Source organism: Ammospiza caudacuta, chromosome 10 (genome assembly GCF_027887145.1).
Source record: "Ammospiza caudacuta isolate bAmmCau1 chromosome 10, bAmmCau1.pri, whole genome shotgun sequence".
NCBI classification, from domain to species: domain Eukaryota; kingdom Metazoa; phylum Chordata; class Aves; order Passeriformes; family Passerellidae; genus Ammospiza; species Ammospiza caudacuta.
Window position 1 is genome coordinate 26,903,150 of NC_080602.1, and position 17,691 is coordinate 26,920,840.

At 40.5% G+C, this 17,691-nt stretch overlaps 1 protein-coding gene across 1 annotated transcript in view; it reads left to right on the plus strand.

Moving 5' to 3' along the window:
• Nucleotides 1-17,691, plus strand: part of IQCH (IQ motif containing H) — a 50,953-nt gene that overhangs the window by 14,225 nt on the left and 19,037 nt on the right. The window contains exons 12-15 of the mRNA XM_058811101.1: nt 3,560-3,643; nt 5,950-6,125; nt 9,223-9,495; nt 12,416-12,607. Coding sequence (XP_058667084.1) covers nt 3,560-3,643; nt 5,950-6,125; nt 9,223-9,495; nt 12,416-12,607 — 725 coding nt within the window. The remainder of the gene's footprint in view (nt 1-3,559; nt 3,644-5,949; nt 6,126-9,222; nt 9,496-12,415; nt 12,608-17,691) is intronic.

A 17,691-nucleotide genomic window follows, 5' to 3' on the forward strand; every position in this document is an offset into this window, starting at 1 on the left:
CGTGGAGGAGAGCATTTAGGCAGAAAAAAAGCAATTATTAATTAGGTGTGTGAATTCCAAAGTCAGCAGAGTTGTTGCACACCAGATGTTTTCAAAGTCGTATTAAAATAATCCTCAGTATAATCAGAACAGGCTGACATCAAAAATTAATCATTATGTCTCTGTTCTTCTGCTGGATTTGGGAATTTATAGAAGATTTTTAAATTATTTCAACCTCTTAAGTAAATGGTAAAACTCCAGGGAAATTCCACTTTTTTCAGCACTTCACTGGGAGCCCAGGCCCTGATTTTCACAGCCTTGTGCTGTAAATACAGGAATTTGGAGATGTAGGATTTGAGTGGAATCTCCCCCTTAATAAGGAAGAAAATATAAGAAAGATAATTTGAGTGCGGGTATTTTTTTAGAAAATTAGAAAACCTATATAAGTAGGTTAAAATATTGAAAAAATATTAATTCTTCCCTTTAAAAGAGGGGTTTGAAAGTGCTGTTTGGAAAAGTTATTCCTGCTTGTTTTATTAAATGCAGCTATGTCTGGATATTTCCAGTATTCCATAGGGATTTTACATGGATTAAATAATGATAAGTTTATTAAAATATAATGGAAATATTTGGGGATTTTTTCCTTCTTTTGATGTGATAAGATTTAGACTGATTTTGAGAAACAGCAACAAAAAAAAAGTCTTAACATTGAGCAATTTTGGTTTGATCTAATTTTAAGAACAGCTAATATTTAAAATTTTGAAAGGTGAAAACATAAAATCCCTACACTAAAAACTTCTAAAATGTAACGATAAAAAATTTTTATGTTTAATTATTCTGCTCCTGCGCATTTGATAATTTAAAATTAAGAATTATTGGAGTAGGCTTAGAGGAAGCTGGAAAACTTAAACAACAAATATTTAGCTCAGTCAAAAAGGACTAAATATGTGAATTGCCAGCTGATTTCAGCAGTGTTTTTATTTTTTACTACCTTTTGCTACCATAAAAAATTTTTAAGCTACAAAACCTGGGACAGAGCAGATTAACAAGAAGACACCAAAGTTTGATGATACTCAGTGATTTCTCTGTTCAGTTTTGTAAATCAGAAATAAACCCTGAAATTCTCTGCTCAGTGTCCTTGATTTCAGCATTTGGGACAAATCAGAGTCTGATTTTTCTTCCCTTGCAGGTGGAATTCCAAGGAATGGTGATAGAGGCAGGAGGGTGAATTTCTCATTTCACAACAGTTTCAGATTCATGTCAAGTTTCTGGAAATAATCCAGGAAAAGGGATGGTGAAGGGCTTGAATTGTACTGCTGGGAGGAGCAAATGGTTCCTTTTATTTCACCCAGACAAAAACTTGGGATTTCTAGGATAGTTAAAAAACAAAGCAGAATCCAGTGTTGAAGGATTGTTGTCAGGCAGAGTGAGGAGAAATTATTTTGAACCTTTAAATCAGATTTACTGCCACAAATGTGTGCCAAGCACAGAGAAAAATTCAGTTTTATTGATGAAACCTTGGCTGTTGTTTCCCAGAGCTGTCCCAGGGAGCAGCAGGTGAGTGATCCCAGCTCCTTTTCCTCCTTCCCCTTCAGATCCTGCCCAAGAACTTTCTGTCCTGTCCCCCTCTGCTGTTCCTGTTCTCCAAGGAACCTTTGAGGATTCTTTGTTGGGAGAAGCCACTTGGAGATGAGCAGAATTTATTAAGGAAATGTCAATTAAAGGGTCTTTAAAGGGCTGAGGTTGGAAGGGGAATTAATTCCTCCTATTTTGGCACTGCTCCTGCACTTTGGAGTCATGAATGCCAAACCCAGTCCCACTCCCAAGTGCTCCTTTGTCCACATCCCAAATTCCAGGCACCATTTGGAATTTCTTGTCCAGGAACCAGAACTGATGGCACAGCTGCCCTGGAACATGAGGCTGTGATCACCATATATTGCATTTATTTGGCCTGGGGTTTGTTCAAACTGGAAGAAAAGGAATATTAACCCTTTAATGAGATTTCTCAGGTGTCCAGTTGTGGAGCTGGGAATGCTCAAGGTGGGTCAGGAGGAATGTGGTTCATCCTGCCCAGTGGGAGGGTGAGGATTCACCAGCAGTGAATATTCCTCATTAAATCTAATGGGGTCATGCCAGTGCAAGTTAATATATTGTCACTTAATATGGTTTATTAACCTCCCTGTGCAAAGTACAGTGCTACAGCACTGCATCTGCAGAGCCTGAGCAAAATGCAGATTTTAACTTATTTAATTGCCACTTTGTTGTTCCTTTCAAATAATTGCTGGCTTTCCAAGTGATGTTGGCATGTTATTTTTTGGCTCTATTCTTAAAACCCAGTGTTTTCAGGGTAAGGAAATCACGGCATTCCAAGGCTGACTTTTAAATGGCTTGAAAATATTAGGCAGCATTTCTAGTGCCTTAAAATTGGGTGGGAGAACAAAATGAAGCCTTGAGACTAAAGTTTAAATACTCTGAGCAAGCTTTTTTCTAATTATTGTAGCTTAATACTAGAGGAGTAAAAAAAAACTAAAATCAATATATTTTACTTAGATGAGTTCTCCAAGTGTCTGGTACCACTGTGCTGACTGTAATGTAAGTTTGGTAAGAAATGACCAAAAATTAAACTGGTAATTTAAATTTCTCTGTATTTTCTGATGTTCTGTGTGCAATTGCCACAGCACCTTAGAATGCTGATCACTTGCAGTAATTGTCTTTGTAATTAGGCTGAAATATCCACTTTGCTGTTCTCTACACGAAAGCACTGAAATAACTGAGCAGTTTTTAGCCAAATTAAGCTTTCCCTGAGCTTCTGATAATTTTCCTTGTGCAGATATATGGAAATGTAAGGATCTTGTTCCTGAATCAGTCACGTTTTTATGGCAAATACTGAAAATTTGGGCTAATCCTGATGGATTAAACAATTAATATCCCTGCTGGTGCTTGTCAGTGGAGCTGTGGCTGTTTGCACAGACACCACAATTCCTTTGGAATTCCACCTATTTGAAAATTACAGCCTTCAAAAAATTATAGTTACAGTGCTGCTGTCGTTTCCTGCAGTGTTTTTGAACGTGAGCAGGGAATCAGCTGGAATTGTGACCTGCAAAGAGATAATCCAGGCTCAGACAGGCTGTCACTCACCTTTCCTCTGCAACAAAGTGAGCAGGTAGCACTGAGACATCTCCTTAATGAAGTGGCTTGGGTGCCTTTCATCTGTGTGAAGGACAAAATTACCAGGATTCTTGCTTAATGATGGTGTCAGGGTTTTTTTCTTCTCCAGTGTTTACAAAAAAATAAATTATCTAGCAACATGAAAGACTCCCAGCAAAATGGTCTGCATGGTTAAATTAGAAAACTCTGTAGGGCTGTAACATTCAGGTCTGTATTTAAATGAGAGAAAAATGTGAAGTTACATCAGTAATAAAAGTAAATTCAGAGAAATGCTGCAATGAGTGCTGTGAAATTTCAAATAGGAGTTTTTTCCCAGCTTTTTTGAATCCAGAAATCTGATTTTCTTTTTTCCCCCAAATCTGTGCCAGGCGTTTCTGACTGCAGTTTGAGGGGGCCTTTCCTTGTTTTCCAGGATATTCCCAACACATCCGTGAGCACATCCCTGACCTTGCTGTCCAGCAGAACCTGCAGATGGGGAGGCTCTGTGACATCCTGGGTATGTGATAGCCCCTGCTCTCTGGTTATTCCCCCAGTTGCCACTGAAAGGAAACAGCACAAACAAAATTATTATATTAAAATTATTATTATTAATATTAAATACAGAGCACAGGCTCTGACATCCTGGGTATGTGATAGCCCCTGCTCTGTGGTTATTCCCCCAGCTGCCACTGAAAGGAAACAGCACAAACAAAATTATTATATTAAAATTATTATTATTAATATTAAATATAGAGCACAGGCTCTGACATCCTGGATATGTGATAGCCCCTGCTCTCTGGTTGTTCCCCCAGCTGCCACTGAAAGGAAACAGCACAAACACTTTTTAAAATTATTACTAATATTAAATATAGAGCAGGGAGAAGCTGAGAAAGAATCGTGGCATTTCTGGCCATGTTACCCATAAAAAATACGGATATTTTTGCCCCTCTGTGCTGAGGTGGAGCAGCTTCTCCTGTGAGCTGCTCAGCCCCACAGAGTGTTCAGGGCTCCCAAAATGAGGGAGCCCATGAGAAACATGTGCTCCAAAAGAGCAAGCCCTTATTTAAACCCTTTTTTTTTCCTTTTAAATCAGCAAATGAGGCATAAAGCATCTATTTAAAAGTTTGAGGTTTTTTTTCCTGGCAGGCTTCTTTTAAGCAAAGCAGGGAAGGATATTAGTTAGCAGTGACCAATTGCATTGGTTCCCTGGAATGACATATTTTACATGATTCATGTATATTTCAGGATCATGATTATTTTATAAATGCCATTTAGTAAGTTTGGAACAAAAATATATTACATCCAGAAATTTACAGTTGCCTAAAATAATAATGTAATTGCCTTTATATATTATCTAGGCACTAATACTGTTTCTTTTCCACTGTACTGGTTTTTTATTTATTTTTTTAATGTGGATTTTTTTGGCTCTTAAATGATAGAAACTTAAAGGGACAAAGTCACACATTAAACATTTTTCTTCTGATTTCTGAACATGAAAATTGGTTCTGCTGTAAAATAGACTACAAGGAAGATACAAACTAGTGAACTATTGACTAAATTATGGACTGGATCATGTGCTTTACCTGTGCCTGGCAGAGGAGCACTGAGATTTTCCATTTTGGTTTGGTTTTTCTTTGGAAAAGCCGAGGATTTCCTTGCTGTTTGTGATCTCTTGTGAGTGAAACTCTCCCTGGAGCCCCCCTGTGTCCTGAGGAGACTTTATCTCTCTTTGTAGGGCAGTGCTACAGCAGTGAAATGTGCTGCAGCTTTTTATTCCCAAATTCACCTGAGTTGTCAGTTTTGCACTTGAGTAGTGACTGGTGAATGGTGCTGAACTCTTCCATTAGTTATTTTTAATAGTGATCTGGTAAATAATTATACAAATACTGTGCTTGTGGGCTCTGTGGTACTTCAATGCCTCAGGTGAGTTCTGGCCTCACATTTGCAGCTCTGGCAAAACAAAGTCAAGCCATGGGATGTCTCATTCACTGTCCAACATTTGGCTCAGGGTTTCCTTGTCCAGGCCTTGCTGTGCTGCAGTCCTTCCATGCAATAGCAGTTATCCCTGGCACTTGTGCACAATAAAACAATGCAAGGCTTCCCACTGATTTGGATCAAAATCTTGGAGTGCTCTTTGCCTATCACTGCCTCAAGGCCCATTAATTCATTAGCTCATCTATTGCCATTAATATTTTAGCAGAACAGAGTGGTTACAATTTTCCCAAACTGCCTGTGTTACAGATTTCCCTTCTGTGTGGACACAGCCCTTCAGCCCAAGCTGTTTTCCATGAGGAAAAGCAGATTTCCCCACCGTGCTGCCCTGCACACTGCCATGCCAGCAATGGTTATTAATGACACCCCACCCTGAGCTTTTGTGTGGGCAGCACAGGAGTAGGAACAGCCCATGGAAAATCCAGGCAGCGTAGAAAATTGCAATTTCCTCAGCTTTCTCAACTGAATGGCTCAGTTTTATAATTTACTGGCATTAATGGGATATATTTTCCAAGCAGTTCAATTCCCATTGATGTTAATGGGAGCTGGGCTCACAAATCCCCCTGCACCACTTCCCAAATCCTGCCCCAATATGTTGTGCAGATTGAATCCCAGGAAGCAGCTCTTCCTCTGGGTCACTGCCCTGCCTGCAGAGAAATGCTGAAGCACAGCAAACAGCCCTAAGATTTGGGAGTGAAGCCCCATTTTTCTCTATTTGCAGTGCTTTATGAGGGAGGGCTGTTGGTGAGCAGAGGGTTGGGCATGCTGGCATTGCTGTTGGGAGTGTGGCACCCTTGTCCCAGCAGTGAGCACTGTGCCCCTTTGTTTCAGATGCCAACGTGGACGTCATCTACATCTGCCCCCTTGCTCTGAGTGAGGAGTTACTGCAGTACTACAATAAACTCCTGGGTCTGCAGGCAGCTGTTAGATCTGGGAGCCCTGAGGACATGGCTGACCTGCAGGACAGGTTCAGAATTCTCACCCCTGAAGCTATAAACAGCTTCCCTGTGAGTTTGTCTTCTAATTACTACAGCTTGAGGGATGCAGTAAAATTAAATTGGAAATTTTATAACTTGCAACGCTCTGGTACACATCAGTGAAATATTATTGCAAGTTTAAGGGCTTTACTGATTAGACTACTAGTTAGAGCGTTGGAAATAAATATCCTGGTTTAGCTTTATAGACTTACTTGAGATAGTCCTAGATTGGCTATTTGTAGGCTCTCGTCCCTTCTGACTCTGTGCTTGGGACTGAGAACTTGATAGATTTATATCTCTAAGCAAATCATGTCAATAAACCATTCTTATTGCTCAAATTTTATCTCTGGCTAGCCCAGCACTCAATCATTGCTGTGTTTGCAGTGGCTCTTGCAACTAAATCCAGTGCAGAGCTCCTTAAAGAACAAGGCTTAAACAAAGTTAGGTAATAATACAGAAATCTGAGTTTCAAACACGTCAGAATAATATATAAATATGAGCTCCAATAATACAAAAGTGATAGTTCCAGAATAGCAATTAATAATAGAGAAATATTAGTTCCAAACCTGTCAAGTCAGATTTAAATCAGTGTGCTAAAACATGTTCTAATTAATGTACAGTGTGTTCGGTGTTTCTGGAAATGCTGCAGTGCAGTGGACACTTCACAGTGAAGAATATATTTTATTGTTTTATAGTTTTATATTCTAAAATTTATATTCTAATTTAAATAGTATTTATATTCTAATTTAAATATTAAACGCAGAGTGTCTTGGCTGGGATTGGATTGTTATCAAACTTTGTGGCACGTTTAGGGGCTTTACTTGAAGCCTTGCTGCTGGTTTTGCTATTTTTTCTTTTTAAGTTGCACTTTAACCGTCATTGCAGGGTTTTTCTCTAGATTATTTTCCCAATAGTAACTTCCAATTATGAATTAATGCCAAAATCTGTCAGGACAATGGGCAGCACCAGATTTTAGGTGAAGCAGGTTGAGGTGACCATGGCTCTTTGGTGCCATGCATCTGTTAATGTGCAAAACCCACCTTGTTTTCATTTAACATATGTTCTTTACCATATAATAATTAATATTTTTAATGAATACATTCTCTGTGTGGAGAGGAACCTGCTCTGAACTGCTCCTGGTCACCCCTTGGCTTCAGTGCCAATTTGGGCTGTGTAAGGGTTTGAGCTTTGTAAGTTACTATAAAGCATCTTTCTCCTGGGTTATTGAATAAAAAGCTTTTATTGCACCTAATGGATCGAAATTTATTCCCAATCAATGAAACTGTGGCTTGAAGGCCACTTCAGAGGGCTCCTTTTAGCAATTCCAGAGGCACAGATCAGCCCTGCACTGGAAAATGTGTGGAAAAGGCAGAGCTGGCCCTGATCCTGCACTTGAGGTGTGCCCAGCTGAAGGCAGCTTTGCTGTCCTGGTGATCCCGATGCCAAGGGCAGATCTGGGATCTTGGGCAGCTGAAAACAAAACAGAAATCAACAGGTTTGAGAGCCAAGAACTTTGGTAATCCCATATCCCCTGTTCCTGCTGGAATCCCTCAGTTCTGCTTTTCCCTGCTCTCCCTCCCACTTCCATATACCCTGGCAGCTCTAGCCCTCCCAAAAAGCAGGAATGAAGCAGCTTTTACAGCCTGACCTCCTTAATTAGCTGTAAAATCCATTATTGAGGGGCACAAAGCAGATCTCCTCCCCACAGCCCCACTGGCCCCAGGCTGGGAATGGATCCTGTTCCTGCAGGCAGAGCTCTGGGCTGGGCCAGGCCCTGCTGGGACCAGGGCTCAGCAAAGGGAATCCATCCATGGAGCAGGGCTTGCAAGGGCTGGGCTTTAAAACTGATCCAAGCAAAAGGGCTCCAGGTGATTTGTTTGCTGTTCTTTTCATCTGAAACTTCATCTGAAAATTCTCTTTTTCTGCTGGAGCTTTGGGGATTGTCTCATTCCTGCTGTCCTTGCAGGGTGCTCAACTCCTTCACAGAGAGATCTGGGCACTTTTGGAGCTGTGTTTGGTGTGAGGAAGCACCAAGGAGATTCCTTGTGTTCTTTTCCAGCACCATCCTCCCTGTCCAAATCAGGATTTCTACTTCAGTCCCTGGCAATGAACATCCAGGACTTGGGAGGAAAATATTCTGTGTCCTTCAGTGCTGGAAATCCCTGGCAAATCCAGGATTTACATTATCCTGAAAATTCCTGAGGCCTAAATGAGATGAAATCTCAATAGGAAGATGATTTTCTCCTTGTTGGGATTATGATTTGTTCATGACAGTTTATTGCAGTGGATTTCTCTATACGTGTCTCATCCTCAGTATATTTTTGGGAATATAATCGGAATATATGCATGGGATATATGTTGTTTAAAACATTTCTGAGGTTTCACCTGCCATGACTGATATTCTTAATTAAATTCAGTTTGTAGGGTATGTCATGAGCTGCTTGTTCAGCAATAGATTTTTTTTGGGGAAGAAATGAAAAATTTCTTCAAAAAAGTTGGTACCTTTGTGTTTTAAGCTAAAAAAAACCCTACTACAAAACTGCTCCCCTCTCCTTAAGTGCTCCTTTAGATCAGCAATCAGAGCTCCTGTGAAATGGAAATGTTCATCCCCAGTAATTTAATGTAAGCACTGAAAGCTTTTGTAAATCAAAGTGTTTTATTCTCAGAGAATCACTTCAAATACCCTGAACTGTATGTGAAATACATTCCCTGCTATAGGGAGGGGGGGATTCTTCATTTTTTTATTGATTTTGAGGAGCTCTGGAGTTAAACCATGCCAGGAGTGTTGCTGAGATGAATCACTATTATCCAAAGGCCAGCAGCCTCTGTGCCTGACAGAAGGATAATTCCACACGGATCAAATAAATACAGATGTGTAGTAATTAGTTCTATTCCCAACGAGGCCATTTCCAACCCACTAAAGATGTGCACGATTATGGAGCCTCACCCCAACAGCTTTTATCAATTTAAACTGCTAAGCTACAGGATAGGTCATAACCCAGCCTGCTATTAATAATGTATTTATTGTGGGCAACATTAGGAATTAGGGGGAGGAGAAAAAAAAAAAACAACAAAAAAACCCACTTTTCATAAGAATAAATGAAGAATAAATGTTCTCTTTTTGCAGGAGCACCACATGTGCCTGGCCACGGTGCTCAAGTACAGCCCCAGGACGCTGCAGAGGCTCCGGGGTCTGCTCCAGGGCAGGGATGCCTACATGGTTGGGGGTGTTCCCCACCTGGATGAGCTGGCTGTGGCTGACCAGCTCCAGGTGCCACTTCTGGGCTCAGAGCCAGCAGTGGCTCAGCTCTGCAGCACCAAGTCTGGCAGCAAGAGAATCTTTGCCAGTGCAGGAGTGCCAACCCCTCCTGGAGAGGGGGACATCCACAGCAGGGAGCAGGTGAGCATTTGGGGCATGCCAAGAACTCCACTGATGAAACCCTCATCAAGTTTTATATTGCAAATATTTAACCTACAGTGCCTAGGCTGGGACTTGGTTTTTAGCAAACTTTGTGGCAGGTTTAGGGGCTTTGCTTGAAGCCAACCCAACCTCTTGATTGGGATTTGATTTTTAGCAAATTTTGTGGCACATTTAGGGATTTTGCTATTTATTTTTCTTTTCTAACTGAACTTTGATAGTCATAGCAGTTTTTTTTCTGGATGCTGGGTTATTTTTCACTAGTAACTCCCAACTATTTTCTCATTAGTAACTCCCAAACCCTCATGGGTTTGATCGAGTCTTGGGTGAGGTTGGGTCCTTTCTTGGCTCAATTAAATGCAGTTTGTGCCCAAGGCAGGAAGGAACACAATTACCCTGGGGCTCTTCATGGGCTTGAGGATATAAAAGTGTTTGGTCCAATATTTGAGATAGCTTGTGCTGGTGAAGTCATGAAATTAATCCATTTTACCAGTGACTGAAGATGCACATTTTCCAAAAATCCTTGTTCTAAGGGGAAGAAATCTCCCTTCAATGAGCCTGTTCCCACTGAGCATCTTTGCAGTTTTACTTTGCAGCCTATCATTGCTAAATTCATCTCTCTTGTTGGCATGACCAGTAGGAAAATAACAAAACCCTATTGAACTGAAATTACGAGGCACAAGAGGTTTCTGTACTTCCATTTTACATGTTTATTTTGCAGCCAGTCCCTCAGTATTTTATTCTCTAAGCTGATTTTGCAGTTTACAAGGATATGTTTACATATTTATTTTAAAAAAACTCAACATTTTTACGGTGGTATTACTTCTCATCCAGGAAAATAATCATTGCTAAGGTTTTTTGTAGGTGCTCCTGCTTCTTCAAGAGGCTTTTCACATTGCTTTAGTTTTTATTAATCACCTTTAGCAGTGAACAGTCTAAGCTACACAAATCCATTGCTACTTCTCCAGTAGATGAAATAAATATATGATCAATGACCTACAAAACAGCTGTTTGATTTATTTGATTCACGTAAATTATTTAACAATACTTCTGGTTCATCCTACAGGGTTATGGAATTTCTCCTTCTGTTGTTTGCTTGTATGAAATATTGACATTTTAGGTTAAATAATCAAAGTGAGGTGACACCATGGTAAAGCACAATTCAATTTTCACTTAAAGATAGCACATAATTCTTTGTGATTGGTGCAGTCCTTACAGGATTATTGATCCTTTTCATTACTGTAGGGGGAGCCCTCAAGAAAAACACATTTATGTGATTCTCAAAAGCCACAAATGGAACACATGTAATTGTATTTTAGGTCAATCTTTAAAAAAAAAGAAACAAAAATCCCTCAAATTACTCCATAAAACGTAGAAGACTCCAGCCAATGCAACAAGATCTGAGAATACTTTCAGCAGGTTCAAAGTCATTTGCAGTTTCTAAGAAGCTAATTGCATCCTGCACCAGCTGGGCAAAAGGCATTTGGAAGCCATTTAAATCTGTGTACATACACAAATAAATAATTAGCATTTTTATAAAGCCTGCCTGGTACCTCCTCCGTGCATTTATAACCATGGGCTGCCCTCTCCAGCAGCAGCCTTTCCCAGCTGTTTGGGCTGGTGCTACCCTGGCACATTTCTGCAAATAGCATCGTCCATCCCACGTTGTTCCCTGTCACAAACATTCATGGAGCACTCCTGGTGATCCAAAACATCAGACAAAACCAAAAAAACAACACCTGGGCAGAAAATGCCTCTGTGCAGAAAACAGGGATGTCCTCAAAGGCAGCTTTCAATCCACATCCAAACAGCTGTAACAACACAAACACCTCTGAGAAAAGGAACCCATATTGTTGGACTATGCCCTTTCCTGACCCATAGATGGGCAACTGAGAGGTGCTTTAAAGCTTTTATTCCATTTTCAGACAATACAGATGTTATAATTCATGCCATTGCAGTCAGAAGCCAACTAATTCCTAATTACATTCAAGTGTTTCTTGGTCTATCAGCTTTGGCCACACCATGCTGTAAATGCCTTAAAGCCAGTCATCTAAAATTACCTACAATGCATCTTTCATAGTTCTGTTTCTCTAAAATATCTAGTTTTATTTGTAAGGCCATCCTTTGAAATTGTTTCTAGTTCCATTTCTCTCTCAGCAATGTCTGTCCTGTTCCAGGGCATTTCTAAATCAGCATTTCTTAGCTCAAGCTTTGCATATGGATGCACACTATGGGTCTTCTGTTAAGCTTTGAGAATTTCCTACAAATCCATTTCCCACATTTCCCCCTCTCTCTCTTAGACAGAAAAAACTTCTTTGATGGTTTTGTTCATGGATTGCTGTGCACAAGGAAGTACACAGGGCGTTATCACTGACGTTGTCACTGTAATAATCAATGTATAGAAACTTATTTTAATAAATAATTATTATATATATAATACTATATAAGATATAAATACAGTGTATATATTATCTAATATATAATATTTTATATATATATCATACTATATATATCACACAGGGCTTTATCACTGGCATTGTCACTATAATAATGAATGTATAGAAACTTATTTTAATAAATAATTACACTATAAATAATATATAATGTCTAAAATATAGTATATATTCTCTAATATATAATATTTTATATATAAATATATAATAATGTATATAATCTTAATAATCAATATATAGAAACTTAAAGCTCCTTTAGCCAAGGTGCAAAACTCTGTCTTTCAAATAAGTCAGCTAAGTCATCACACTATGTGAGCCTTCTGTCGGGCATTGAGAATTGTCTACAAATCCATTTCCCACATGTATTTAGGAAAATAAACATTAATAAATGTCCCAAATCAATGTTTGGGAGGTGGAGGTGTGAAGGGTTTTGTGTCCCTGCCCTGCAGCTGCTCCGTGCCCTCAGCCAGCTCGTCCTGGACAACCTGGAGGTGCAGCGCTGGCTCTTCAAGGTGGATGATGAGCGTGCAGGAGATGGCACTGCCTTCTGTGATGTCATTTCTCACCTGGAATGCCAGCCCTGGATCCAGAGGGAGCAGCAGGAGCACGGCCCCGGGGTGTGGAGCGAGAGCCAGGCTCGTGTGAGTAACAAAACTGTGTTGTCTTGGCTCTTTATGTCCCCTGAGGTCCCTGCTCGCTGCAAATCTCCTCCCTGAGCCTTCACTGGAAGGTAAATGTTGATATCACAGCCCTGCCTGGCTTCACAAAGCAGCAGTAATTCAAATAAAACAGGGAAATATTCCAAAATAATATTCAAAAATGTTCCAAAATATGAAGGAATGCCTGGCAGCCAACTGTGGAAGGATTTGTAACACTTCCTATGCAATAAAAGGCAGGGTTTATACATTTTTTATACATATAAAATTTTATATATTTTTGTGAAGACATATAAAGGAAGGTTTATAGGCAGCGCAGCCTAATCTCCATTGGAATTCTTTCCATAGAAATTTGGAATTATTGAAACAAAGATTAATTAGGATTGGGATTAAAATAGCTGACCGCCACTAATTTGAACTCGTACAAACTGATTGGTTTTTCAGCTGGTTTTCTATGGATTATTTTTTCTGGATGATTTGCCTCATTAATAACTTTTAAACCTGTATGAGACGACACTTGTAGGTTTTGGTGATCATTAAGCTGCTGTAAGTTTTATTACTAGGGATGTTCAGGTAAGGAGAGCCATCTGTAAAAATCTAACTAAGGGAAACATTAGAGCATGAACTCAGGCACTCCTGGATTCCTAAGAATCCCCAGGATTGAGAGGCTGGAAGATGATACATTTTAACTGCAGAAAAATCCATATGAAACCATACTTCATTATTCTGGCATTCCAAGAACTATTTGTAGTTTAAATATTCATTGGTATTTAAATGTCTTAATTTCAATAAGCATTTGATATTTCTGTATATCTTGCCAAATTCATTCCTAATGTAATGGTTTTAAAGCCAGAAGGAATGTATCCAGAAAAATTGTTTAATTTACATAAACTACTCATTATAGCTCCTCTGATTTTTTTAAATTCAATCAAAATGGGTTTGAAATTTGGGGTTGATTGAATTATATTGTATATTAAAGTTTCAAATTGGGCTGATTACGGTTCTGCTGTGTTTGACAGATACAGAATAATTTCACATTATAAAACAGTTCCTGATAGAAAGCTGAAGGGATAATTCCTCTGATCTGCAAGTCAGGCAGGATGAAGCAGCCCCTGAAATTCCACCCCAGTGGGACACAAAGCTCAGGATGTGTCCAGGGCCTGCCCCCAGACCTGAGCCAGGACACAACCAGGAGCCAGCACTGCAGTTCTGTCCCTGATAGCAGTGACATTCCCTGTTTCTGTGCCTTTCTCATTCTTTTCCTAAGTGCTTCTGCATAAAGGCCACAGTGAGCCCAGACTTCCTTTTTACTGCCTCGAGCTTGGGTACAACCAGTGAGAAACCCCTAAATGCAAACACACGTTGGAAGTTGGGAAACAAACATGGAATAATGAATTTGATGTCATTTCCCAAAGTCAGCAGACAGTTCCAGGCCAGTGCTGACGTGGCCTTTGCCAAAGTGTTGGCCAGAGAAGCTCTGGGTTCCTGATCCCTGGAAATGTCCCAGGCTGGGCTGGACAGGGCTTGGAGCAGCCTGGGATGGTGGGAGGTGATGGGATGGGATCGATGCCTTGGGCAGGCTGAGCTGGGGCAGAGGCTGGGCAGAGTTCCAGAACAAAGCAGGGATTTATTGACAGCATCTCCTCCATGGATCCACCTTGGGCAGCACCAGAGCCCAGCCAGGGCTGCACCCAAGATGAACCAAAATGGCCCCAAACCCAGAGCACGGCCGGGCACGGGCTCTGTCCCTGGGATCAGCTCTGCTCCATTTGCACCTTGCAGTTCATTGTCCCATTGCAGCTTGAGCCCAGGCAGTCCCACCCTGCTTGTTTTTCTCTCTCCAGCCCACGGGGTTTGTGCTCCTGGGCTGAGATTTGGGTCATTTGTGCTTGGTGCCCAGCTGGAGCAGGAATTGTTTTGTGTCCCTGCTCTGTGCACAGAGCTCACCATCCCTGAATGTGAAGCCCAGACCCACCCACTAAAGCAGCACAGAACCTGAAAAATATAAAAGCTGAAAGCTGAGGCATCAGGATGATCCTGAAAATCCCTCCCAATCCAACCTCTCTGATTCCAAAGTGTGGAACTTGCTGCTGTTCTGAGCACCTTGAACGTTTCTCCAATTTCCCTGCCTTCCACGTTTACCCTCTTTTGAAACAAGGACTCACAGCCTCCCCAGCCTCAGCACAGGGAGAGCAGGGGATTAAAACACTCCTTTGTCAGGGAACACCATTGTAATGATCCACATTTAAACATCAAAGCAGGAGTTTGTGCTTTCATGTCCTGGTGCAGTGTGGGGACCTGGTTCCTTTGATAATGAAGACGTCGTGTCACTGCCACACACAAACGGATGCTGGCAGGTTATTAAAAAATTCAGCTTCTTGATGAAAGACTATCCTGCAGGCTAGCAGCACAGTGAAAAGCCTCTCCATTCTGGTGGAATTATTAGAAATGAGAACATGACTGTAAGCACTAAATTATGGTAATACTTACAAATAGCATCATTTGCATAGCAGTTTAAGACACGCCACCCAGATTCTCCTCAGTGGCGTGGAGTAGGCAACAGATTAAAAATAATGGACTTGGTGAGTTTGAACTGTGTAAAAATCTATTCCAGCTAAAAATGAGCCTGATTTTAGATTCCTCAATGCAAATACAGCATTGGGGCAGCCCCAAATGCACGACAGGATTATGGATGGGTTTCACCTTGTTAACTTAATGCAGCCTCTGAGTTATCTGAACAATTAATCTGCAGCTGCAGGAAGGGTTGAATTCATAAACTGCAAAATGTCTCCAAGTCCATCAGCCCCCTGTGCACTGCTTGAGTCTGTCAGCAGAGGAATTTCATCCTGAGGCCCAGCTCCAATGGTTCAATATCCAGAGAACTGCTGAACTTTTGGCACTTGTGGGGTTGGTTCTGGAGACATCTTCCAGTGTGGAAAAAAACATCAGGGTCTGGCCCTGGTTGTGTGCAAAAAAACCCCAAAAAACAGTTAATCTGATAAGGAGACTCAGTATCCTGTAGGGTGAATGATGATTGTAGGGAACAAATAAATTCATTTTTAACATCTGCAGGTTTTCTGTACTAGTTCAAGCTGCAGTCACCCCATGCATAGCACAAAAAGTGTTTTTGCTGCTGTAAGAAAAAGTGAATAATTTTTTGGAATATCTGGATTAAGATATCCATAGTCTTTATTAATAGATAGTTTAGCTGGGCATCTCATTCCTGCTCCAAGTCAGCAGCTCAGATTCTGGAAAATCTCACTCAAACTTTTATGGACCCTTGCTGGGAGACTAAATTCATGAAAAATTCTCATTATTGCTGACACAATCTCTGGTTTAGAGGGATTCTGACTTCTTGGAGGCTGGGAGAGTATCCAAGTAATGGATAAACTCACTTTGTCTTCATATTTTCCTTTTTCTTAGGAACTCAAACTCCCAAGACTCTTCCCTTTTAGGGCAAAGAGAACATCACCTTCTTGTTGGCCTTGCCTTTTTTCTTCTTTTCACAAGTCCCTTTATATAAATAACACAGGACTGCAGGATCCCATCCTCTTGTATAAATGTGGAATTGTAGTAAATCACTAGATTAAATTACTACTGAAATTAATTTTAGAATTATCTTTTATTGCCCTGTGACTTAATTAACCACCAGGATCAACAACATGATGTGAGTTTATCTAGCAGCAAGTCTGAAAAGAACAAAGATCAGGCTGGAGACAAAGGGATAAAGAAGAGCTGAAAATCCAGGGATAGAACAAGACACAGAAAAACAAGCAACAAATACTCTCTGAACAAGCCCTTAAAACTGGTAGCTACACAGCCATTTCAAAACTCTCCATCAAATATCTGTCAAATATCATCAAATAGGGAAAAAAAAAAGGATTTAATGCACTTGGGCATCCCCTGCTAGAAAAATGTTTGAGTTTTACTCCTCCAGTTGAGTCAGAGGATTTTGTCTCTGTTTTTTTTCCTTGAAGGCAGTTAATTAATTAATGCAGTTTATTTATTACAATGAGGAAATCAGAACCTTTTCAAAAGGACAATTCTGGACAATTTTTGGTCTGAATCACCTAAAACAAGATTTGGATGCTGCTTGCAGGATTTTGCAATGATCGCTGTTGGGAAATAGGAATGCAAAATGCAGGATGCTTCTTTAAATGAACCATTTTTTGGTCAGCTTTTAAAAGTCCTGCAGGAAGTAATAGATGAATTTTGGGATTAGTTAGGAATAGAGGGGAGCAGATTGTGTCCTGCTTGGATGAATTCCATGCACTGAGATTTCCACATCTTATTTCTTTGCTGAGTTCAGGAACTCAGAGGAGGATGTGTGTGCAAACAAATCAGGATAAAGCCAATCCATCAAAAACGTAATTTCAGAAACCTGCCAGTGCCAGCACACTCCTTCCTGACCCCCTTTGAACACAGCAGAGCTTCCTAACACTGCTTTTTTCCTGAGTTTTTGTTGATTGATCTGAGTGTAACACCTAGAGCCCACGGAGGGGGTTCTCAAGGAAGGAGCCAGCTGTGCACGTGCAATTGCAGGTGTGGAATTCTTCCAGCCTCAAGAGGGCCAGAAACCCTGACAGATCCCCAGAAAATGCATTTCCAGCATTTTAGCATTTCTTCTAACTGATATCATGTTTAACAGGGAAAGAAAAGGAGCCCAAAGACTTCAGGAAGAGCTCAGTGATGGAAAGGAGCAGTGCTGGAGGGTTTTTAGTGAGAGCAGAGCAATTATTCCAAATAATTGAAATATTCATTGCACCTGCAGACGACCCTCAGTTTATTGAGATTATCTGCACGTGATGAGCAAATCTGAGGTGAAATAAAGCAGATTTGTGTCCCTGGGCTTGGTGAAACCCAGAATATCATCCCTGAACCACAAGCAGGGGCTCTGCAAGCTGTTGGGCTGTGTGTCCTATTGATTTAATATGCTCCTAATCAGTACATAAAGCTATAGGCCTGCAGTGTTAATTTTTCATATGCTTACAAAGTACCCTTTGATTTTCTGTCACGCGTTAATTACAGCGTTTTGCCATTAAATAGGAAGCTTTGTGTAAACTAATTAC